Source organism: Papaver somniferum, chromosome 7, assembly GCF_003573695.1.
Source record: "Papaver somniferum cultivar HN1 chromosome 7, ASM357369v1, whole genome shotgun sequence".
Lineage (NCBI taxonomy): Eukaryota > Viridiplantae > Streptophyta > Magnoliopsida > Ranunculales > Papaveraceae > Papaver > Papaver somniferum.
The window spans coordinates 86,169,898-86,195,768 of record NC_039364.1 but is presented as its reverse complement, the minus strand read 5'-3'; the positions used below and the strand labels follow the sequence as shown (position 1 = coordinate 86,195,768).

The 25,871-nt window shown below is 40.6% G+C and overlaps 1 protein-coding gene across 1 annotated transcript; it reads right to left on the bottom strand.

Annotated features, from left to right (window-relative positions):
* Positions 1 to 785: 785 nt before the first annotated feature.
* LOC113297805 (probable cyclic nucleotide-gated ion channel 14) lies at positions 786 to 7,709 on the bottom strand. Its single transcript, XM_026546386.1, has 7 exons — positions 7,118 to 7,709; positions 6,420 to 6,996; positions 5,684 to 5,896; positions 5,266 to 5,564; positions 3,651 to 3,762; positions 2,738 to 2,974; positions 786 to 1,933 (listed from the first exon to the last, which is right to left on the bottom strand). Exons 1-7 carry the CDS (start codon positions 7,171 to 7,173, stop codon positions 1,193 to 1,195), a joined length of 2,235 nt encoding a protein of 744 aa, XP_026402171.1. The 5' UTR covers positions 7,174 to 7,709; the 3' UTR covers positions 786 to 1,192.
* Between the last annotated feature and the right edge of the window lie 18,162 nt (positions 7,710 to 25,871).

Genomic DNA, 25,871 nt, shown 5'->3' with positions numbered 1-25,871 from the left:
TTAAATTTTTTTGCGAAACAACCGAACAGAGAGTTCGGTGACTTAGTTTTAAATCCAATAGAACCGAACTGTTCTTCGTGTTCTTCATTTTCAAGAAGTTCGATTAGTAAACTAGGGTTTTTTGGAAAATCGACCTAACCGAACATGGCTCTGTAACTCCTATTAAAACCCTATTTTGATGATTTCTATTCGATTGAAGCAATCAAATTAAAGCGAAGGGTTTGTTGGAAAATACCTCCGGAGTGGTCCCATGGCAGAATCAGGTTGCGGCTGGCGTCTTTTATACTTGATAAAATTATTATGTAACCGAACTTAATTGTGATTGCATTGATTTTGTTACATTTCTTAAATAGGCGGTGGTGGTGGGAGGAGGTGGTGGTGGTAATCGGTGGTTGGTGGTGGTGATAATCAGAGATGGTGGTGGTGGTAATCGGCGGTGGTGGGTGGTGGTGGTGGGAGGAGGTGGTGGTTATATATATATAGGTGGTTATTAGGTTGGTTTTAAATTAAATAAAGTTAAGGGTAGGTTAGTCATTTCAACGTTTTAGGACACCCCTTATCACTATAGGGAAGGTTGCCTAATAAAACCATGGTCCCTCAAAAATCATTCATCTTGAATTATCAATTCTTGTCATAATAGAACAAGTTGGACCATTTGGGCTCAAGTAAAGTAAATGTAGCACCTTGCAGGAGAAATCTACTATTGCACAATCTTGAATGAAATTAGAGAAATACTCCATACCACTAGTTAATTCTGCGATGGGCTAGAAATATACAGCCTGGGATGCAGGAGCAACAACAGAAACTATTTATCATTACAAACAATCCATGTGTGGTGGTCATTTCGTACTAACAGCATATATGACCAAGAAACCAAAAATGAAAATAAAGCTTTTTTTGATATAAGAATGAGCTGACATCTTAAATTTTAAAGATGCTCTAAGATCACATCTTGAAACCAAAATTGAGTTACAAAACCAGATACAATGCAATGATCAAACATAATATAATTCACAAACTTCTAACTCCGTATCAGCAAATTCCTCTAAGTTGAGAACTATGGCTCATCGTTCTGCTAGTAGAAAGACCTGTAATTCATGATCCCTTCTGGGTTCTTTTTACCTATTTGGCTTCTGGGTGATGGAAAGATACAGCTATTATATACCACTAAGACACATAAACTGGGAGAGGATTAGTCATCATACTGCTCCACAGAGAAGTCTGGCTCTTCAGGCTTCTGTAACTTGGATGACTCCACACCTTTCATCTTCTGAGCTCCTCTCCTTGTATTGGCTGCAAATCTTGAAGCCAAAATGGTAAGACCCAGGTTCTGTATTACTTGAGAAGAATTACTTGTGGGAGTAAGAGACAGAAAGTCCTCTCCTTCGTGTTCTTCTCTCTCATCTGGCAGATCTTCATACTCCGCGAACGAAGGCTCACGCATACTGAGCTCTCTCGCCATTTTTCTCCTTTTAAACTGGCGCCAAGCTGCTTGTATGAAGCAAGCTGCCCATGTTCTCCAATGATGAGAGTAGAAACGGAAAGTATGCTGCAATTTTTTACTGTGGAGACGTCTAAATTGATTTGCCACAAACTTAAGATCTTCAGCTCGTAGTGCAAATGCTTCTACTTCAACTAGGGCTCTAACTGTTCTTGTTGAAGAAGGCAAGTTCACAGTGGACTTGGGAAGTAAAGCCCAAGCGAGTAGCTCCTCACCACAAAAATCCCCTGGTCTCAACATAATCGAATTGAAAAAACCAGTCCTACCCCCATTGGTAGTTGAGCTCTCGAGTCTTCCTCTAATTATAAAAAGCATCTCCGTCACAGGGTCACCTTCACGAACAATATAAGTACCTTCGGTGCTTAAAGCTGACCCTAACCGCTCACATATAGCATCAAGAAGCTGGTCATCCATCTGTGAGAAGAAGGGGACCTGCAAATGAAGTATCAAGTTGGTCAAAAGATTATATTTGACTATTGGTGAATGCTACATTGCATGTCTTGCAAGTCTGAAGCAGATCCAGGACATGTAAGGATCAATCTTGTCAAGGGATACTGTTTATGTTGATACAAAATAGTCTTCATTTGGTAATTGAACTGCTGCAAGGTTGTTGGACTCCTGTTTATTCAAATCCTATTTTAGGGTGCAGCCTGAACATGAACCACTTCTAACAGTTCCTAGAAGTTCTGGTATCCATATATGTTCAACCAGAAAAAGAGATAATGGAGTATCCCCATGACACCCTGATGCATGGAGAGGAAATGCTCATTTAGAGAGTTCGCTTTGAAATCAAGAATGCATTCCAAATCAAAGAATGTAAGAACCACCTCTGCATTTTTCAATATTTAGCATGTTAAGCATTTACCAATTATTATAACGTCATATCATCAAGTTCATTAACTAATAGATACTCCTGTGCTCCTGGACTTCGTGAATATGCCATTTCTGATTTTTATTACAGTAATTCCGACATGTGTGGAGTTCACCTTTAAAGGCATCAAAATCTCACTGGTGCTGTTTATGCTTGCTTGTGTGCTTTGTTTAATTCCTGTTTTAGGTTCTTGCATAGTCAACTTTCTTGATTATTTGGGTCAAAAATTAAGTTGGATTTATTGCAAAGCTTGATATACAACCTACATTCATTCACTTCAAATTCCTAGGCTAATGATCCAACACCTCTAATGATAGATCCATTCAGATGCCTTACAAAATAAAAAGAGTGGAAAAGAGCCTTACACGTCGAACAAGGTCCAAGCAGAGGTGACGTTGGATATCTCGACGAAGATCAGTAGGCAAAGCTTGTAATATGACTTCTTCATCAACCCCTCGCGTTGCAAGCCACTTGTATTGAACAAATCGCCGAACACGTGCTCGCAGATCTTGGGGAAGTTGACGATGCCTCATCCACTCTTCAGTGTCTCTTCGCTTAAGCCTCCACTCCTCAAGTCTCACAGTGATGGATTGCAAATAGGTCTGCATTAACAAAAAGATTGTGAAAGTAAATGGAAAGCACTTAGTTTAACGGGTTAACACAAGGGGGGAAACGGTTTACATTCTCTCATCAAAATTATCCATGAAACTAAAGAGAATTAGGAATATGTTACAAATACTTCTTTTAGGTGACTATCAAGTACATGCCAACAAAAATATCAGCTCTCTCTCTATGGTAAATCTTGTTAATAGAATGAGTATAATAGGAATTGGTATGCTTCAAGTTTTATGACTCGAACAAAATAAGGAAATCTTTTATATTAACACATTTGGTGGAAAATATGGATATCTTTATACACACATACACTTGAGATGGTTCGGTCATAAATTTGATTCCAAGATTTAGTTTAACTCACGAGGTAAAGTAATTACTCAACCATCTAATTCATGTAAATTGATCTTATTCCAAGTAATATTAGATCTAAAGAACTTAAGCTGACAACTTTAAACCAACACAATGAGATAATTCTCTACATTTGTCCTTCACTTCCAAGAATGAAATGAAAGATAAGTTGACGAAAATTCGCGCCTAAAAGGCATACCATTACACTACCTATTTGAAACGGAATTATATGGAACTTTAAGTAAAAAGTAGACTGGGAATTGGAAAAAGAAAGGCAAAACTAAATCATTTGTACCAGAGATAAGGCTGATATACCTGCATGTTCCCAATCAAATGGGCAAATAAAACCAATCCAAATATGGCGATGAATATTGCGAATATAGTCTCCCAAATATAAGTGCTTGTTTCAAGATTCTGCCCATACGAACTGAAGAAATAAGGAGCACAAACATGAATCACAATATTTCCCATAACGGAAACCCAACAAAATGCCACTGCATGAAGGACCTTAAGAAAAGATAAGAGAAGAAGAATAGACTCGTGCAAACAAAGAATAGGAGCCTATTGTCACAATAAACGGAAACCCAACAAGGATCCTTAAATGGAAATGCCCAAATAGAGGAAAAGGCGCAACTCAATTTTGAAAGATTAGAGAAATAATATTGTATTTCTCATGGCCCCAGTAATTAATTAAACAAGGAATGAGAAAATATGATCTCATGCTAGAGCAACACTGCTTGTCAAAAATGGAGTCAGTACTAACCAGTCATAACCTAAATAAGAACTGTATACCATTTCACAAAGAGACCACGATAATATTAATTCGTGATAATCCAATAGGAATTAGACCATCACTATTTCGTTGACAAACATTGCTCTTTATATAATCCGTGAGTGTTGGTGCTAATTTACCAGACCTGATAATGAAAAGGAATACTGTATCAAGCTTATACCTTTTTTGAGCTAATTACGGGGAAAAGTATATCTATTTTGAGGACATTTTTATGGCAAGAAACTAGATACATAGTTTGAACAAGTTAGTCACAGATTAGTCAAGAGTGGATGATATCATTCATTGTCTTCACATGAAGGAAGTAAAATCAATGAAAGGAAGCTAACAATGTATGGTGTGTATAGATGATATATAATATATATATATATATATATATATATGGACCAGTGGGGCGCACATGGAAGTGATATTTCGTAAGAATGACCTCTTCAAATGCATGTCATCCCTACAGAAACCAATGGACTAGGTACTAGTTACATAATAGATAATGGTTGCGAAAAAATCAACTGAACTAAGTACTTTAGTATTACAATCTACATTTTACTACCCATTCCTCAAATCTATCATTATTCCCTTTAAACTCTCTCTCTCTCTCGCTAATGAGTTTCTCTAGCTTTCAACTCTTTGTGAGTAGACACTATCTCAATCTCTAACAATGGAGCGGACGTGTAGGACTTCTAGTGATTATATATGGGTATACCAAATTGAAGGTACCTAAATTTACATACCCCTCTCATCAATCTGACATTTTAGACGGACTATGGTTTACTTTTCTCTCCCATCCATAAGACACAGTGGACACCAAAGATATGACTGCCAATTCAATTGCGGCAAAATGAAACAGTAACTGCATAAATATGCTATATTAGTATATTTTTAATTATAATCCCTCTTTGAAAAACTTCATCAATTCATGGTCTGACTTTCAAAAGTCAAAAAACATAAGTGGCAATTCCAGCTCAATTCAAACAAAGAAAGCCACACTAATGTGCTAATGCTAACTAGTGAAGTATGTTCATAATTACTATCTAATGTACAGTGACGCAACCGAAAGATACCAATTGTAATGAGAGATTTAATAGCAAAATGCAGTGGTGTTAAGAAGAACTTGTATGCTTATAAATTTAAGAGTCATACCTCAAGTTCTGCAGGCCCCACCATAAGCAATAGAAGTATTTCTCCATAAAATTGGAGGAGACAACCTTATTGGTCACAGCAATTTCAAATATGCCATATCTGAACTTAGTTGGGTCGGAAGCATCACAGTTATTAAACACATTGGTGAAGTTCGCCCAATTCTTGCGTTCGGGTTGGTTGAAAGCATCACAGTCTAAATAAGTAGGAAAACATTTAAGTGCGCCTTCCTTTTTGCATTCGGATTTCCAGCATGTTGTATGTCGTTCAATAGATGACAAATACCAACAAGCCCCCAGAACCTAAAGATTAAAAATAAAATCATTACAAAGTTGAAACACTTAATTCAGATCAAGTAAGAATCTTATGGCTTCTTAGCATGTAACGTTAAGATGCAACTAACCAATCAGTTTATACATACATGACTTGCCAACATGTACAGTAGAAGATTGTATGCAGCTCCAGCCCAGGCAGTCTTTGTGACTACTCCAGTAGCTTTGATAATTTGAGAACTCAAAGGAAAGATAAGATATAATCTCGGTATATACTGTATCAGTACGATCAACGCAAGGGCGTTATTGTTATGATTGGCATAAGAGTTCCTAATTGCTGGTATGATAAACCAGGTAACAATCTGCACAATGAATTTGATAGTCAAAAATTACGAACAATCAGAATAAAATAGAAGAAAAAAAGTTTCGTCTTATGTTTTTTAAGGTTTGAATTTGTCTTTGCCAGCTTATATAGCATAACAAGGAGAGACAGCTACACAATTAAAAATGATTTGTCACCCTTATAGCCTCCCCCAATCACTAAATTTGAGCATACATAAAATTGAAGTATATTGGATACTTGATGAGTTTTATTCCCAGCTTTTTTTTTTCTATTTTTTTTTATTCCCAGCTATTAATAAATGACTACATGTAAGCACTGAGAAAGAAAAGTAAATGATACAAATCACAACTACGCTTAGTGAAAAGAACAAGTGTTCTTTTTTATTTTGCCACCTCACAGTGATTCACGGTTAATCAAACGATTAATTTCGGGTTTCTCTTATTGTTTTGCATTTGAATTGGTGTTGAATAGCAGTAGATGTACGAAAAAATCTTACTAGGTAACCAACCATACGATTGGTGGAAGCAAATGAAAATAAATACCTGTGGAAGAGGTAGCGTTGCTGCAAAATCCACAATGAAATCTGATCTCAAGTATCTTCTCGCAATCCTCTTGGGATCCATAACAAGTTCACCCCTTCCAAACACTCGTGTACTTGGCTCTACATAAGCCGTCCTAAATCTTATAACCATATGTAAGAAGTAAAAAAAGTCTGCTGCAGTTCGGAAAATCGTAACAACAACTCTCAATCTCTTATCCGTCTTCACACAAGACGAAGAATCTCCCACATCCCCAACAGAAGGTAGATAAAAATACAAAGGATCAACAAATAAAGCCACCAAACACGAAAATAGAAAAATGCGATTCCATTGTAAAACAGCTTCACTTCCGGGATCCAAAATCCTTTTCCTCCATGGCTCATGATCTTCAGGAAATACCTTAGATTTCCCAAATCTCAAAGTCCCAGATATTGTTTTCTTATAAAATCCCTCACTTCCTCCTCCATTAGCTTTTAATAATGGAGCTGAAACTTTGTATACTGGTGATGGTGTTTCAATTTGACTAGAATCAGATTTTTCCCATGGTAAGTCATGATGTTGTTTTCCATCAGGATAGAACCTAGAATGTTAACAAATATGTATGTCACATTACAACTCATAGAATAGACTTATTTTCAACAATTGGATAAAATTCAATAATCAAAATCAGAACAACAGTACAAGTTAGAATAGATTATTACCTGACTAGTTTTTCCTTCTTCAATTCCATACCATCGTTGAGTTCAGATAAATACATTTGATAAAACCCCACTAACTATAATCCCACCTCAGAAAAACCCTAAACCATACTACTTTCTGTATCAGAATACCCAAACTTGCTTCAAATTTTTTCCTCACTGAGAAAATTGACTCTTGATCAGAATAAGAACCCCAAATGTTTAATTTTTCACAAAGGAATCTAAATAAAAACAGTAGAAAACAAAAGACCCTTGTTGTTCCAAACTCAAAATAAAATCTTTTCTAAAAAAGAGTGGAATATTTAGATCTTGATCTTTACAACTCTTAATATATCTACGATAGATAGAAGTTGGAAAAGACAATCCAAAACACATATATCTCATGTGATTGAATGAATAAAAATAATATACAAAATAGAAAAACAGAGACAGAATTGACAGAGGAATTAGTAGGAATAAGTCTGAAATTAGATTAAGTTTTTTAAATTTTCAGTGATCTACAGTAATATTTTTGATTCGAGTTGTATAATTTTGTTTTATTTATTTATTTATTTTTGCAGTGGGAATGGATGAAGACGTGAAGAGCAGTAGAGCACCACAAAGATTAATATATTAATTCTTAAGGCAGTGAGATTATACTGTGTATAATTGAATTAGTAAGAGGAACATTATATTTTACGAGTCAAAATACTCTGGTAGTCTCGTTTCCAAATAAATCAGCTGTCCGGCCAGTAATTAGTGTAGTTGGACTGTTTTTGTGTAAGAATTTGGATTTACATGATGACCCTTATCTGAACACATAAATCACGAAGCCATCCATGTGTTCACAAACAATATTCGCATACAGTCTAATTCTAGAATTGTACGTTGTATGTGTAAAGGGGAAGATTATATCGATTCATCGACTCTAAGCCTTCGAGCTTGTCATTGTCTAGTCGAATATTATCATAAATAATGTTCGTATAAAGGAATAAACAGAGAATCAAGTACAAATGTAAAGCACATGTAGTTCAACGCTGAATGTAAGGTGCTGAAGTGTAAATAAGACAAAGATTTACGTGGTTCGGCACTAAGGCCTACATCCACGGGGCTGGTGTTTCACTATGTATTGAATGATTACAAAGATAGTTGAATGATTTTAGAGTATACATAGGTCTGCGGAAGTAGGGGGATTACTTACTCTTCCTATTTCTCTCTCCTACATTCTCCTATAATTGCCCTGGATTGGTCGACCCCTTCTCTCTTAGTGGAGAGGGGTATTTATAGGGTTGGAACGTGGGTCCTACTTCTGAGGTGCCGTTGTAATCTTATCTTCTTGTGCTTTGTGCCCATTACGCAGAGGTCTTCGGCATATGCTGCGGCCTGAGCTTGAATACGAAGGATTATCCTCGCCTCTTTCCACGAGCTGATTGACACGTGTATATCTCTTTGGTATTTAATGCGGGTAGATGGATGTCTGCTCGTGTCAGACAAGTGTCTCTTTGTCTGGTCACATCTATGTCAGTCAAACTTCCTCTCAGCCGTTGATCTGGGATCTTCTTGTGCTTTGTGCCCATTACGCAGAGGTCTTCGGCATATGCTGCGGCCTGAGCTTGAATACGAAGGTTATCCTCGCCTCTTCCACGAGCTGATTGACACGTGTATATCTCTTTGGTATTTAATGCGGGTAGATGGATGTCTGCTCGTGTCAGACAAGTGTCTCTTTGTCTGGTCACATCTGTGTCAGTCAAACTTCCTCTCAGCCGTTGATCTGGGATCTTCCTCGGGATTGGGTGTATTAAACACCCAGGGGTATTATCTGGTGCTCCTCTGAGCCATATACCTCGTGATCCTCTGTCCCTGACCGTCAGATCTGCTGACCGGTGGCATCTTCTGATGAGATGCTTGCTATCATGTTTTGATATCTTGTTTTGCATGCCTTCCACGTGTCTCTTTCTGTACACGTGGTGGATGATGAAAGGTGTACATACAATTTGCCCCTCTTCTTCTGACTTGGGCGTATTTTGCAATTTAGAAGAAGAAAGGTCGTCCTACACGTTTCCCACTTTGCATTAACTTTCCCCATAACTGCTCCTTGGTACGAGGAACAGTTATTGTCTTCTCTAGCTTCATAAATAGGAAAGAGAATGTGAAAAAAACTTTTATCCTCTTCTTGTCAGTGTTCATCCTCTTCTTGTTTTCTATTCTTGTTCTTTAGTCATTTATTATCGTCATTCTTGTGAGGAAGATAACAACATTCAATTTTCTGTCTCTTTCGCTCTCGATTGTTGTTGCCCCTGTATCGCAGACAACTAGCTTTTGATATCTCCGATCCTCCTTTCTTCGACTGTGGTTGGTGCTTGTCGTCCTCTTCTATACAGGTATGGGGTTTTTCATTAGCTGCTCATCATTGATTTATCTATGTATCTACCCGTTTGTTTCCTGCTGCTGTATTCTTGGCTTTGTGATGAAGAACCACATGTCGAAGCATATATGCTTGCCCCTGTTCTTTGTTACAAAGTCTGTGAGTCTGTATCTAAGTATTATCCCTGGAGTTGATGGAGTATTTCTGGTTATTTTTAGTTCTTAGGGTTTTTAATGTTTATCCGGATGAACCATCAATTATGGGTTTTTTGATCTTTAGTGATCTCCTCGTATTCTTCTCTAAACTGTTTTTGTGTTTCCTTGTAGATATGTCTGATCGTCCGCGGGCTCCTTACCAAACCCCGCCGTCTAGTCCGCCAAGATCCCCTCCGCGTCGAGATTCTGACAGATCTCCACTTGGGGAAGGTCCTTACAAGTCTTCGCAATCGGATCCTCGGGGTCATAGGGTTTCATCTTCCTCTGGTGCGAAGGTTGTGCCTACTAAGAAAGGGGATGTGCCGAAGGGTCCTTCTGGATCTAGGTATGCTGTTAACCGCCCCTTCTCGTCCTCGTGAAGATTCTAGGAGTACGCAGGCTCCCCTCGTGATGACTCTAGGAGTACGCGGGCTCCTCCTCCTCGTACGAAACAGGATGTTCCGCCCCTTCGTTCAATGGCTCCTCCTTCAGTGCCTCCGCAGAAATCTTTGCCGCCTCCTCCCGGTTTCTTTCAAAGGGAAGTACTCCAAGGGTACTATGTCGAGAGCTGATCCGTCTAAAAATCTTCCTTCTAAAAGGAAAGCTTCGGAATTGAGTCCTACTTCTGATTCCGCAGACGAAGAAGAAACTGTCCCCGTGATACGCAGCATTTCAGTTGGTAAGAAGAAGGTCACTTTCAAGCATATTGATCTTGAGATGTTCAAGGAAAAACATGAGCTTCAAGCTTTTGAGGTTCGCTTCTATGCCCCTGACGATGATATCACTTACGAGCTCCTTGCTAAGTATCAGTTTGACGAGTTTCATCATTTGACTACGGTTGGAGCCTTCGAGGCGGGTCTCATGTTGCCCCTATATAAGTCGGGTGACTCCTTTTATTATGACGTGTTGGCTAGTCGCGAAGGCTCTTCCACGAACACTCATAATCGTTCCGTGTCACAACTATCTGGGAATTATCTTCGTTCACTGAAGGAATGTTACCTGCGAAGCAAGGGAGAGACTATGATGACCTGCTATGTTCCAAATCCTGCTGAGAGAGAGTGGTACACTCCTCAGAATTTTAACAGTTCATTTGGGTTGTTTAGTCTTCGTAATATTGCTGCTCCCGTGGTGAAATTCGTCTTTTGAGTGAGGTGAGTGATGCCAAGCTGAAGTATGTTCCTGGTACTGAGGGATCTGCTAAACGGAAACTCTTTCCTGCTCGTGAAAGGATTAAGCGTGACCATGATTATGAATGGCATGCTACTGTTATTGAGGTAGTTGGTCCTTGGGCTTATGGTTGGATTCCTGGTCCGCGCGGTTGGCGTCCTTCTGAAAACAGCAAGCCTCGTGAAACTCCTCCTGCTCGTTATGGAGATTTCTGTCCTTGGCGTCCGAATTTCGCGGGCATGAATTTTCCTTACGCTCTTGATGTCGTTGATGGAGATGAGGAGGAGGGTTCTGGTGCTACCCATCCACCGAAGAGTGCTGCTGCTGCCAAGGTATAGTTTCTTCTTATATTCTCTATTCTATTTGCCCCTTTTTCCTTGCTTGAAATAATTTTCATTTTTGAAGTGAGGGAAAAAATGAGCCTTTGTGGGGATGTGTACTGGTTTGTAGGTGTCGAAGAAAGAAACTTGGACCCAAACAATCTTCTACTGTGGTTACCGGTGAGGCTGAGGTTTATGAGGAGGTTACGAGTCCTGTAAACGAAGGGTATGCTGAGGATGAAGAAATGTCCGATGGAGAAGAGCGTACCGACTTCTCACCCTGATGACGAAGGTGGTAATGGTGAAGAAGAAGTTGTCGCGGGTGGTGATGGTGAAGAAGAATTGCCGCGGGTGGTGATGGTGAGTCTGAGGGTAATATTACCGTTGGTGGTACTGGCGGGGGTGGATCTGCCCCTGTTGGCGATAATATTGTTGGTGTGGGTACTCTGCCCGTTATTTCCCCTGAATTTTCTTTTGGTAGGATATATTCCGCGGGGGAATCCTTTGATGTGAATGCTGCCATGGGTCTTGCCGAAGACTTCTCATTGCTTTCCCCAAATGATGATTGGGATGTGCTTGGGGATATTGGTAAAGAAGATGCCACCGGTCAGCAGGCTGAAAACGCCGGTGGTCATACTGAGGCTGGTGATGTCGAGACTTGCGCGAGTGAGGGGAGAACAGCCAAAGGGAAGTCTGCGGTTGAATCTCCTTCAGAGGATTTCCCTTACTCGCTAATGCCTGAAGGCGAAGATGCCATTTTGGCTTGGCTTAAGAAGAAAAATCTGATGTTCGTCCCCAACCCTGCCCCAGTGGTCCCTGGTGAGAAGAATTCTGACGCTTATACTCGTCAGATGATGCAAGTGTCTTCTGAAGTCCGCGTTGCTGAGATGTGGGAGAAGAATCTGAGAGCTTCAGAAGCTAACCTAGTGGTTGACCCTCCCTCCTCTGTTGCTGATATGATGGCCATAGCTGATGGGTACCAATACGGTTTTCCCCAGCAGCGTGTCTTAGAGGTAAATCCTTGTACTGATTCCCTCATGATATACGAACATTGTATTCTTCGCGATATCCGATCCCTTGGGTATAATAATGTTTGTCGTTTGTGACATAGATGATGAGGAGCGAACATTGTAACCATGTTCTATACCAATTCTTTAAAGCAAAGTCTTTAAAGTTGGAGGCTAAGCTTCGTCATAGAGAAGAAGAACTATCTGCGGCCGAGATGGAAATAAGTGAACTGAAGGGTCGCCTGAAGGAAAAGGAGCGGCTGGGTAATGCCGAGGAGAGTCTCCGTTCGGAACTTGCTATAGTCCGCAACGAATTGGAGCAAGCTCGCAGAAATGTATCGTCCCTCACAGGTTCGTATTTTTTATTGGTCTTTTACTCCTCGTGATTCCCTATTTGTACTTTGGTGTTCTGTCTCAGTCTCCCCACCCTATCTTCAGTGGGTGGAGTCCCCGAGCTCATATGGCTTCGGAAAGAAAGGGAACGACAGAAATCCCGCATTGCAGAGTTGGTGGGTAAGTTGAAAAGCGAAGCCGTAAAGTGGAATGCTCGTGCTGATGAGCACAACGCCTTAGCTGAGTGGCGTGAAAAGCGAACACTGATGGTTGATATGCAAAATAAGTACAATCATGACCGTTGTCTGTTTAATGGCTGCTATGGACGCGTGACAACCTGCGTGATGCTCGAGGACATGCTTCGGACTTAGAGGCTAGAGTGCGCTTTTTGGAAGGAGAGTTACAACAGGCTCGTTTTCTTAGGCCCCGGGGTTAGGGATAGTATGCTGCATCTTTCCGAGGAAAGAGATAATGCTAGGGCTGAGGTTGGTGCTCTTAGTAAAGCCCTAGCAGCGTCTCGAGCTGATGTTGCTCGCCAAGTGGAATCTGAAAGAGATCTTGAAGTGAATGTGTATCGACTCCATAAAAGGATGGGGGAGATGAATGACGAAGTCAACCATCTTCGTCACTTGGATTCAATGAAGCAGGTAGACTTAGACGCGAGTCAATTTGCTCTTACGAACCTTCAAACGGATTATAAGAAACTATCCGACGAAATGACTTTCTTGATGAGGCTCGGGACGCAGTTGTTAATGAGTATGAAGAGGCTTCGGCTAATGTCGAAGGTATAACCTCGTTTTATCGAGTGTGATTCTGTTTTTCTTCGTTTTAACCCCTTGGTATTTCTTGTTTTCAGCACTCGAGGGACAGCTTCACGCAGCAAATGATGAGCTTAAAAAACTCAATCTGCCTTAGTGCAGCAGGAAGGACAAGCCAACTATTTCAAAGGGTTGGCCGCGTCTCGTGAGGAAGCAGCGGAGATTGCCTCCAAAGAGGCGGAACGCCTATCTGCATTGCTGTCTCAGGCCAACCAGCGGACCGCTGTTATCACTTATAAAGCTCGATGTCAGTTGGCTGAAGAGACCAACAAAGTCCTAGATAAGATTGAACTTGATCTTAAAGTCGAACATGGTCTTGTCAAGAATTATCCGCGTCGTCCCCTTCCCGCGCCCTTGCCTGGTTCTTCTGGGCCTTCTTCAGGTGGTAGCGTACCTTCATCTCGCAGGACAACCCTGTTGATGGAGCTGTATCGTCCAAGTAGATTTCTTTTATTAGTCATAGATAGTTGATCCTTGTTGTATATAATTTCGGATCATTTTTTGATGTGTTTCCTGCTTTATCTTATTTGCTGAATCTTGTAATCAACTCTTTATGAAATGGATCATCCTTTTGGCATACCTGCGTTATCAATTCATCTTTTATTTTAAGTATTGTGAAGTGTTAAACTAGAAATAACTTGTTTGTAAAAAGTTGAGAGTGTTTGGGTGCGACACCGAAGGTAAATACCTTCGTGATCGTCTTGAGACCTGTCACCCCGCTGGCGAATCCTGGGCCAGAGGATTCCCAAACGGTGGGGGCCGAGGCAGCGTTCTAGGATATGGAATGCTTATTTGAAATATTTACATGCACCCATTCCGTCGACCCGCTGCCTTAAAATTGGTTGGGTATCTCTTTCTGCTGGGTGCCTTCCCCCTGGTCTTACACTCATAGACACTGATAGGGGAGCCCTGAGAGATTGTAGATTAACTACTTTCCCCAATATTGTTAATTTATTATGTAATGTACATGCGTTCCCAGCGGGCCTTTTGACCATTTCGTTTGCTTGAAGATTTCCCAAAAAGTTTGTTTGATTGATAGGTTGAGGCCTGCTACTCCTCGTCCAGAGATAGAAACATGTAAAGCGGTTACGCTGCCTTCTTCTTCTGGTATTCTTCACGCAGATGCAAAGCTGCGCTGCTCCTATGGGTAGTACGGTTTGAGCCATTTAGCATTCCAAGGGTGCCGGAGGACCTCGCCTTTCAGATTGCGAAGATAGTAGGAACCGTTTCCCGCAATGTCGTGTATTATAAAAGGTCCTCCCCATGTAGGTGCTAACTTTCCCCATTTCTTCTCTCGTTGATACTGCGGGATTGTTCTTAGCACATACTGCCCTTCTACAAAATTTCGAAGCTTAACCTTTTTGTTGTACTCTCTCGCTAGTCTCCGTTGATAATTTTCCATCTTTTGCAATGCTGCTTCCCTCCTTCTTCCAGGTCGTCCAGTCTCTCTAACATCATGTCTGTTGTGAGATTTTTCTCCCATGCTTCGGTCTTTGTGGTTGGCATGAGGATCTCTGTTGGGATGACTGCTTCAGCTCCATAAGTGAGGAGAAATGGGGACTCCCCAGTGGCAGATCTTCGTGTTGTCCTGTATGCCCATAATACATTGTGTAGCTGTTCACACCATCGCCCCTTGTGTTCGTCTAATTGCTTTTTGAGGATAAGGGCGAGGGTCTTGTTAGTAGCTTCCGCTTGTCCGTTGCTTTGAGGGTATATGGGGGTGGACTTGTTTTTCCTTATTTTGAAAGTGTCGAAGAGCATGTCTATGTTTTTCCCTGTAATTGTTTACCATTATCGGACACGATTTCCGCTGGTATGCCGAACCTGCAAATAATGTTTTGGAATATGAAAGTAAACACGTCCACGTCTCTGATCCTGGCTAAGGCTTTGGCTTCCACCCATTTACTGAAGTAGTCCGTGGCTACTATCAAAAATCGTCTTTTCCCTGATCCTTCGATGAAAGGCCCAACGATATCTATGCCCCATTTTGCAAATGGCCACGGACTATCCACAGAATTCAACGTTGTTGCTGGTGCGTGTATCTTTTTGGCGAAACGCTGACATTCTTCACATCGTCGGGACATTCTTGCAGCATCTTGTATCATTGTGGGCCAGTAATATCCTTGCTTTTTGCTTTGTCGGCTAGTGATCTCATGCCGCTATGATTCCCTGCGTCACCATAATGGATGTCGTTTAGAATTCGATGCCCCTCTTTCCTGGATAAGCAACGTAGTAACGGTCCGAGGAAAGATTTCTTGTACAGGATCCCATCCCGAAGATCATATCTTCCTACTTTGGAGAGTATTTTCCTGGTTTGTTTGTGATCCGCGGGTAAGGTTCCATCCTTGAGAAACGCATGGATCATCATTCTCCAATCATCTTCGTTGTTGAAATCTTCGTCTTGATTTGCTCTTGACAGGATATCTTCTTCGTCAAAATCGTCACGGATGTCTTCTCCCACCTGATCTTCGATATTTTCTTCCACTGTATCTTGATTTGTAGCAAAGGAAAATTGTGATGCAATCGAAGGCTCGTATACCCTTGTTATTTTGATAGCTTCGATACTCTTGTCCTTCAGCATGGATGATATATATGCTAGGGCATCCGCGTGCCTGAGATCCCTTCTGCATAAGTGCCGGAACTTGATGTTCGGAATTTGTGATGCCAATGTTTGGACCAAGGCCATGTAAGCTGAGAGGGTGTCGTCGTACACATTGTATTCGAGCCCTATTTGCCGTATGACAAGCTGCGAATCACTTGTCAGTCTTACATCAGTTACCCCCATCTCTATTATTAAGCGGAGGGCATGTACGACTGCCTCGTATTCGACGATGTTGTTAGTATGCTCTTTGAATTCTAACCTGAGTGCCTGTACGATCCTTTCTCCAGTTGGGGTGGTGATGACAATGCCTATTCCTGCCCCTTCCTTATTTTTGGAACCATCAACGAAGACTTCCCATTGTCTTTGACTCGCGGGTTCGAGGACATCAACTGGATCCTTGCTTTCCTCGTCGGCTTCTGGTATTCCCCTAATCTCTTCATCGTTGTCCAGGGGGAGGTCTGCTAAGAAATCCGCCAAAACTTGGGATTTTTGGGAATGTTGAATTTCATGAATGATGTTGAATTGGTCCAGGTGGGTGTTCCACTTGGCTATTCTACCTACTTTTCACGCGCTTTTGAGGACTTCTTCCAGTGGTGCTTTGCATGGGACGCGGATGAAGTGAGTTAGGAAATAGGTTCTCAGCTTTTGATTAGCCCATACTAATGCCAGGATGAGTTGTTCGATCTTCGTGTAATTCCTTTCCGCAGAATTGAGGGTATTGCTGACATAATAGATAGGCTGTTCTATCTTCGTATTGGTTTTGACCAACACTGCGCTAACTGCGTCTTCTGTCGCTGCTATGTACAATGCCAAAACCTCATCAGGATCAGGCTTCTGCAGGATTGGAATTGAAGCCAGGTGTTCCTTGATTCTTTGGAAGGCTTCTTCGCATTCTGCGGTTCATTCAAACTTACTCCCTTTTTTGAGAATATTGAAAAAAATGTTTGCATTTGTCCGAGGATCGGGCAATAAATCTGCCCAAGGCTGCTAAGGACCCATTGATCTTTTGCACTTCTTTTAAATTTTTCGGAGATGGCATTTCCACTATGGCCTGAATCTTCGCGGGGTCTACCTCAATACCCCTTTTTGTTACCAGATATCCGAGGAATTTTCCTGAGGTGACACCGAAGGTGCATTTTTCTGGATTTACTTTCATGTGATGTTTCCTCATTGCTTCGAAAATATCTCTCAGGTCCTGGTGGTGATCTTTGCGCATCCTACTTTTGACGAGCGTGTCATCTACGTAGACTTCTAGGGTACTACCAATCCATGGCCTGAAGATAGCATCGACCATTCTCTGGTAAGTTGCCCCTGCGTTTCGAAGTCCAAAGGGCATTCTAGTGTAGCAATAAAGGCCATGCGGGGTGTAGAATGTTGTGTGTAGTTGATCTTCTTCTGCCAGGGCTACTTGGTTGTAACCAGAATATCCGTCCATGAATGACATCTCTTCGTACCCTTCCACTTCTTCAACCAGTTGATCTATGCTCGGTAGGGGATAGCTGTCTTTTGGACATGCCTTGTTGAGGTTAGTAAAGTCGATGCATATCCTAACCCCTCCATTCTTCTTAGGAACGACGACCATGTTGGAGATCCATGTAGGGTATTTGACTTCCTTGATGAAGCCTGCTTCTAGTAGTTTCCGAAGTTCTTTTTCTACTGCCTTATGATACTCTGGTGCAACTTTTCTTATTTTCTGCCTGAAAGGTGGCGTGCCTGGTTTGATGCGCAGCTCGTGTTGGATTATTTTCGGATCAATCCCCGGCATGTCTCCTAACTTCCAGGCGAATACATCCGCGTATTCTTTAAGTAATTTGGTTAAGGAATCTTCTCTTTTTTCGTCCATTATGGTCCCTACTTTGATCATCTTCGGGTTTTCCTCCGTTCCTATGTTGATTTCTTTTACGGGCTCCACTGGTGTGAACACCGGATTCGGGTCCCCAAGGACTGGGACGTTCTTTAATTGCTATTTGGTATGTTTCTGTCCTTCGTTGGCTGCTGAAGTACTTTCTTCTGTGTTAAGGACATTATCATCCTTTGTCAAGCCCTTCCCTGCGGTTTTCTTGAGGAACATGTCTATGGACTTTTCTTTCGCAGCTTCTTTATTTTTGATCCTTCGGGTTTTTCGCTGCTCTTCATGTTCTTTGTTGATACGATCCTGAGTGGCCTGGCACTCTTTTGCAGAGACCCGATCTCCCTTGATTTCCATTACTCCCTCGGGTGTAGGGAACCTGAGATATTGGTAGTAAGTTGCTGCCAATCCCTTGAGTTTATGTACCCACTTTCGTCCAATAATGGCGTTATAGGGGGAAGGGGCGTCTACCACGCTGAATCGTGTTTCTAATTTCATGGGCCCTGCGTTCACCTGCAACACGATATCTCCCAATGGCTTTGTGGGCGCTCCGTTGAACCCGTAGATGGTGTAATAAGAGGTCATCAGTTGTTCATCATAGAGATTCATCCGTTTGAAGGCGTCGTAGAATAGAACGTTCACTGAGCTTCCCCCGTCGATGAGGATCTTTTTGAGGTTACATCCGGCCACTGGTAGTGTGAGGACCAAGGGATCGTTATTGTCTTCCATATCTTCTTCGATATCTTCATCAAAGATGATAGGTGCGTCCATCCACTCTTCGTGCTCGTCCACCTCTACGCCATCAATCTTATATAATTCGCAGTGGTCTTCGAATTGCTTTCGTAGCCTCTTTCCTATCTGCGCTGTAAGTGAGGGCCCTGCGGCTTCGGAACACGAGATGGTGTTGATTGTGTGGTTCCCTCTGGAAGTTGGACTTGCTTGGTTCGTTTGGATCTGTCCTCGGTGAGCTCCTTTAGTATGTATTGCTTGAGTTCGCCAGCATCAATCAATTTTTGGATCATTATTTTGAGGTTTTTGCATTTCTCGGTCTGGTGTCCATTGAAGAAATGATACTCACAGTAATATTTAGACTTCTCGGTCCTTGGGGGTTGTTTTCCCTTTGACCACGGCTACTCCAAATTTTCCCTTCCTTTGATCTCTCGCAAGATCCGGGCGCAGCTAGCATTGAGCTTCGTGTAAACCTGATCGTCTTTTCGTCGTTCATCTCTTCGTTCCTTCCTATCTTCGTGCGGTCGTTCCACTGAGTTATTTCTTTTGGCCCCGCTGGTTTGTTCTGCGGAATTGGTACGGTGAGACCTCTGCGTTTGTGCCCTCGGGTTCTCACGCTGGATTTCTTCAAGACGAGCATACTTCTCAATAATTATTCGAAGATATCCTTATGTCTTAAGTACGCTTCTGTGGATCTCAACAAATAGTGGACTCATTCGGTCTAATCCCCACTTGCAGCAGTTGATGCTTACTATGGGGTCCACACTCCCTATGGCTTGGCAGATCTTGTGCCATATGTTGGTGTATTCCCTCGTGTTCTCCTTGTAACCAATTGCCAGTGAAAAAAGTTTATCCATTCTGGTGTTGACAGCTTTGTTGTACATGTAGGTTCTCAAGAATTTCTCTGCGAGTTGATCGTAGGAGTTGATGGAATCAGGTGGCAGGTTGTCAAACCAAGACAAAGCCGATCCCTTCAGACTTGATGGGAAATACCTACATAAGACGACGTCATTTTGAATCCATCGGGCTAAGATACGATTATAATACCAGATATGTGCCGCGGGATCACTGGATCCGTCATAGCATTCAAAAGTTGGGACAGGGCACTTTAACGGAATGGGGGTATTTTCCAGGCGGTGAGTTAGGGGCGTGGAGTTAGCTTCTTTCATCACCTCTTCAATCCTTCCTCCGCCTTGTCTGGTTTTTAACTGCATGATCTCAGCCATCAACTCATCACGCAGCTCCTCCATTGCGCGGTAATATCCCACGTTTTCATGCTCAGTTGAGCGTTTCTTTCTTCGAACTTCACTGTCATAATAGTCTAAGTCTTCGGCGGCATATTTCGGATCGGATGCACTGCTTCCCCTAGCGGCGTTTGCTAGGATGATTCTTCGGTCTCGATTAGGCTCTGGTGCTTTAGAATTTGCTTCGTCCAGTTGTTGGCTAGTCTTCGTGCTTTGGGCAATCCTATCTTTCAAGTCTTGGTTCTCCCTGGCCAGCAGAGCTACGGCATCTGCGTAGACCTGCTGTCTCTTTTTCAATTCTTCGAGCTCTACCATCAGTCGGTGGGACTGGTCTGATCCCTGATTGGGAGTTCCGGCTTGTACCCCTACGGCCATAGTTCCCCCTTCGTCTACTGTGTGTATTAAGGGTGGCAGAGGATCAACTTCAATTGTTGGTATCTCCAAGTTTGGTCCCCTCGGTTGAGCTTCCACCCGCGGTACTAAAACCACTGGTATGGTTTGATTCTGACCGTTGGTTGACGGCATTCCGAAGACTGGTGGATGTGCGGGACGATGTGTCATAGATTCTGCCACTTCTCTTTGTTGATGGATTTGGTTTGAAACCAAAGTCTTGTTAGCTTCTGTAGCCTGGAGGGCCGCAACAGTTGCGTTGTTCTTTATGGCTGCTGCTTTGAGAGACGCGGCTGCAATGGAGTTAGTGTTCATAGATGAGGTGATTTCCGCAAAATCCTGCCTCTGAGTAGCTGTTTTAGCTTTGTCTCCTTTCTGCTTGCTTCGGGTCATGACCGGGGTAATCCTCGGTGTCTCCTTTGATGAGGCTTTGGTCTTTCCTGCCTCTAGTATCTTTTCCATTTTTAGTCTTTTTCTGCATAAGGGAATAAATAAAGAGAATCAAAGATATCCACGAGGATCGGGTTAGTGCCATTCGTATCCGAAAAATTATTGGAATAGAAGGAAATGAGCTGCCCAAGGGCCTTAATAAAAGAGAAACATAAAGACTTCATCGGTCTAGTTTTCGCAATACAAATCCTCTAATAAACAATCATGGACCTTGTTTTCAGACTACTTTTGAAAAGGAAAACTCTTGAAAAGGCAGATCCGTCGCGAGAACTCATGAATCTGGATTATTAAGTCTTAGTTTTAAAAGAAAAACGCCTCACGTGCAAATCTGTGATAGATAGTCGTGGATTTGTCTGCTTTGGAATGGTGTTTGTGAAAATGAAGACCATGAACCCAGAATAAAAAAGGTTTTGAAAGCACGCTGAACCCATAATAAAAAAGGTTTTGAAAGCACGTTGAACCCTGAATAAAAAAGGTTTTGAAAGCACGCTGAACCCAGAATAGGGCACAACCATAATGCGCATTTAAGGTGAAATAACAGGATAAGATAAATCTTTTACCGGGACAAAGTCCCTGTTTCTAGCGCCAGATTGTGAACACATAAATCACGAATCCATCCACGTGTTCACAAACAATATTCGCATACAGTCTAATTCTAGAATTGTACGCTGTATGTGTAAAGGGGATGATTATATCGATTCATCGACTCGAAGCCTTCGAGCTTGTCATTGTCTAGTCGAATATTTTCATAAATAATGTTCGTATAAAGGAATAAACAGAGAATCAAGTACAAATGTAAAGCACATGTAGTTCAACGATGAATGTAAGGTGTTGAAATGTAAATAAGACAAAGATTTACGTGGTTCGGTACTAAGGCCTACATCCACGGGGCTGGTGTTTCACTATGTATTGAATGATTACAAAGATAGTCGAATGACTTTAGAGTATACATAGGTCTGCGGAAGTAGGGGGATTACTTACTCTTCCTATTTCTCTCTCCTATATTCTCCTATAATTTCCCTGGATTGGTCGACCCCTTCTCTCTTAGTGGAGAGGGGTATTTATAGGGTTGGAACGTGGGTCCTACTTCTGAGGTGACGTTGTAATATTATCTTCTTGTGCTTTGTGCCCATTACGCAGAGGTCTTCGGCATATGCTGCGGCCTGAGCTTGAATACGAAGGATTATCCTCGCCTCTTTCACGAGCTGATTGACACGTGTATATCTCTTTGGTATTTAATGCGGGTAGATGGATGTCTGCTCGTGTCAGACAAGTGTCTCTTTGTCTGGTCACATCTATGTCAGTCAAACTTCCTCTCAGCCGTTGATCTGGGATCTTCTTGTGCTTTGTGCCCATTACGCAGAGGTCTTCGGCATATGCTGCGGCCTGAGCTTGAATACGAAGGATTATCCTCGCCTCTTCCACGAGCTGATTGACACGTGTATATCTCTTTGGTATTTAATGCGAGTAGATGGATGTCTGCTCGTGTCAGACAAGTGTCTTTTTGTCTGGTCACATCTGTGTCAGTCAAACTTCCTCTCAGCCGTTGATCTGGGATCTTCCTCGGGATTGGGTTATTAACACCCAAGGGGTATTATCTGGTGCTCCTCTGAGCCATCATACCTCTGTGATCCTCTGTCCCTGACCGTCAGATCTGCTGACCGGTGGCATCTTCTGATGAGATGCTTGCTATCATGTTTTGATATCTTGTTTTGCATGCCTTCCATGTGTCTCTTTCTGTACACGTGGTGGATGATGAAAGGTGTACATACACCTTACTTAAACAGGCTATCAAGAATTTAAGAGTAACTTTATTTGGCATGACTTGATCTTTTTGAGATCAAGAATTTAAGAATTATCGATTTTTTTTTTAATCCCATAAGTTATGGGCTTTAGACTCTCTAGTCCACCCCTTTCAAGCCCGGTACAATCTAGTCCAAATTTGTTTAATCCAAAACGAGTTAATCCTTTCCAGAACGATTTAGTCCAAAATTGATTATTTTTATGGTAAAAATACCTATCAACGTCGTATTACTTCTCATAGTTCAGTTTATTCTTCATTTTCTTTGTCGTAACTCCCTCTCCCCAACGAAGAATTAATCTTAGAACCTAATCTCGATATCTTCATCTTCCAAACGTAAATATGAGAACCAAAAACACTCGATTCAATTCATAATAAGCCTAAATCGTCATCATCAGTTCTTTTTCTTGAAATTAAGGGGAAAAGTTGATGAGATTGAATTTCAGCAAATTACTTTGTGAATTCATCATTAAAAGCGATTTTTGAAAGGTAAGGTTAATTTACTCTTATTATTTAATTTGATCGCAACTGTTAATTTATTGATCTCGAAATGGATTTCAGGAAAGAAAAAAAGAACCCTAATTGCTTCAATTTCAGTTTGAAATTCTTATTTGATCAATAATCAGAGTTTAGATGATCTACCTCATTGTATGTTGAATGATTGCTTATGTTGACTATACATAGATTCAAAAAATCCTTTGTAAAATCTCTAGTAGTCGGCATATATAAATAATTCCCACTTACTTTCTCGATTTATTTGAAAATTCACAATCTGGTAATTAAATTAATCTCAGTCGCTATCAGATTATAGACACTGAAAATATATTGAAATTATTATTTGATGGTTAACTGTAATACATAACGTAGGTATGGTTTCTTGTTGATTTTAGATTCGGTGATGACTTAAACTAGAGAGATGATAATAGGCTAAGTGTTGATTTTGCATTCAGTAGTAGTGATTTAAGAGTATAAACAAGATTAAGTGATTCTTCAGTTCCAAGAACTAAGTGACCCTTTCTAATTATTATTGTGTTTTGTTTTCTTCCCATTCTTTAATCTTTTTCTCTTTTACAAATCATCAGTTAATGTACACTATTTGTATGTTTTGTAATGGTTTTTAGCTTTTAAATTCTCGGCCTGATCACTACATTCTAAATAAAGTTTTTTGATTGGATTGCTGGCTACTTGCTATTAAACATATCATGGCTTGGTTTGTGAAGAAGAATGTAGTACCACTTATACAAATAGTGTTTTTCTTGTACATGATAATTATCCACCGGAAGTACTAGAAAATAATAGACATGACATAACTGTACCCATGATGAATAATTAGTCAAAGTTGTTTGCATAAACTCATGGCTGACAAAGGAAAAAGTGTCACCACTGGTAAACATAATATCAAATACGAATTTTGAGTTGTATACACTCAAGAGGCAAGAACAGGTAGGCCCATAGACAAAGTATTTTTAAATAATGTCACCACTGGACATAATATCGCCCATTTAAACAATGTTTTTAATTCATAATTGATGATTTTTTATTTTGATTCTGATTTCCTTCGATTTTTGTATTTGTTATGTTCTTGGAGTTGGAGCATTTTATAAGAATGGACCTTCGTAGACCTGATGAAAACATGCTATTGAGAAATGAGTATAGTTGGAAGATAGGTAATCAGCTTTTTTTTCTTCTCTTATGAATCGTTTTTCGTTTTTATGCTTAAAAATTGGACTGTTGATGTCTTGATTGAAGAAATCTTTTCTGCCTCAACTTTCGTAGACCAATATGATGTTACCCTTGATTTTTGTGTATCATCAGTACTCTCATAATCCTAAGTTATTAGACTTAGAATCCACATTTGCATTTTCTAATGTTTTTACCTTTTTAAAAAGATCGGTGTGCGAGCTTGATCTTCTACGGTTTTCATGTGTACATAGTTGTACACCCGTTTATTGTTGATGTGTACATAGTTGCATATAGTTGTACACATTAAGAATGTTGCCTGCGGATTCCATTTTGATGATTGTTGGCTGGACCATGAGGCTCCCAATGGAAATTCCCATGTTTTTTGAGACAACTACCCTTTTCTATAACGGTCTTTGTTGTAGCCTTTTTGCTTCAGGTTTGTTATTGAAGCCGTAATTGGTAAATTAAGTTTCACCAGTGGACTTTTGTCTTGAATTCTTAATGTGTATATAATTGTACACATGCCGATTATTACTTGGTACAAAACTGTATTATACCTTGATGTACTTTTGACATCAATCATTTTTGGTTTTATGTATTAAACATAGAGACTCATAAGCTCGAAATGGTGTACATAGTTTTCCACATGTTCATCATTTAGGTGTAAATAATTGTACACTTGCAGAACTATATTTTATGTAATTAGGTTTGTGTGGACATGGGATTTTATGGGGTTCACTGCCTAATCTAGCGATTATGCTTAATCCTAAAAGTAAGAATTAACCGATGTATTTTCTTGTACACCAGTTATATGGGTGCACATAAAAGTGAACCTTTTTTTGTGCTTGCTATACTAAGTGTATATGTTTGTACACCAGTTATATGTTGTGCTCTTCTTATCGAATTTGGTTTACTTCCATCAGTTTCTTGTGTTCGTCTTTGTTTATATCTATCTAAGAGCGTATTACTTTTCCTTTAACGAGATATACTAATGTATACGTTTTGTGCATAGGAAGGAAGAGCACTTGTTATTTTCCCTATTGTGCAAGAAGAATGAATATACTGAACGACTTGCTTGTAGGAAATCTTATCTCCCTACACGTGCGTTGAATAATGAAACTGTTCAGGTTATAAATGTTGAACGCCTGCAACAAGTAAAACATGGTAAGTTTACTGCTAATTTTATCATGTCATTCTTCAGTATTTTCGATTTCTTTCTTTTCTTCGTATATAAAAGATGTAGTTTTCTTTTTTCGGGGTAGTTCTTGCAAATATTTGTAGTGTCAGTTGCTGGATGATTGTGCCCTGAAACAAAATATTGAATCTGACTTTAGGGAAGACAAGTCATAGATGCAAAGGGTAGAAGTTATCTTGATTCATGGAGGATCAATGAGACTTCATGGACGGAGTTTGCTGCAAATGTGGATTCTAAGTCTAATAACTTAGGATTGTGAGAGTACTGATGATATACAAAAATCAAGGGTAACATCATATTGGTCTACGAAAGTTGAGGCAGAAAAGATTTCTTCAATCAAGACATCAACAGTCCAATTTTTAAGCATAAAAACGAAAAACGATTCATAAGAGAAGAAAGAAAAGCTGATTGCCTATCTTCCAACTATACTCATTTCTCAATAGCATGTTTACATCAGGTCTACGAAGGTCCATTCTCATAAAATTCTCCAACTCCAAGAACATAACAAAAACAATTTTTTTTGTGCTTGTTATACTAAGTGTATATGTTTGTACACCAGTTATATGTTGTGCTCTTCTTATCGAATTTGGTTTACTTCCATCAGTTTCTTGTGTTCGTCTTTGTTTATATC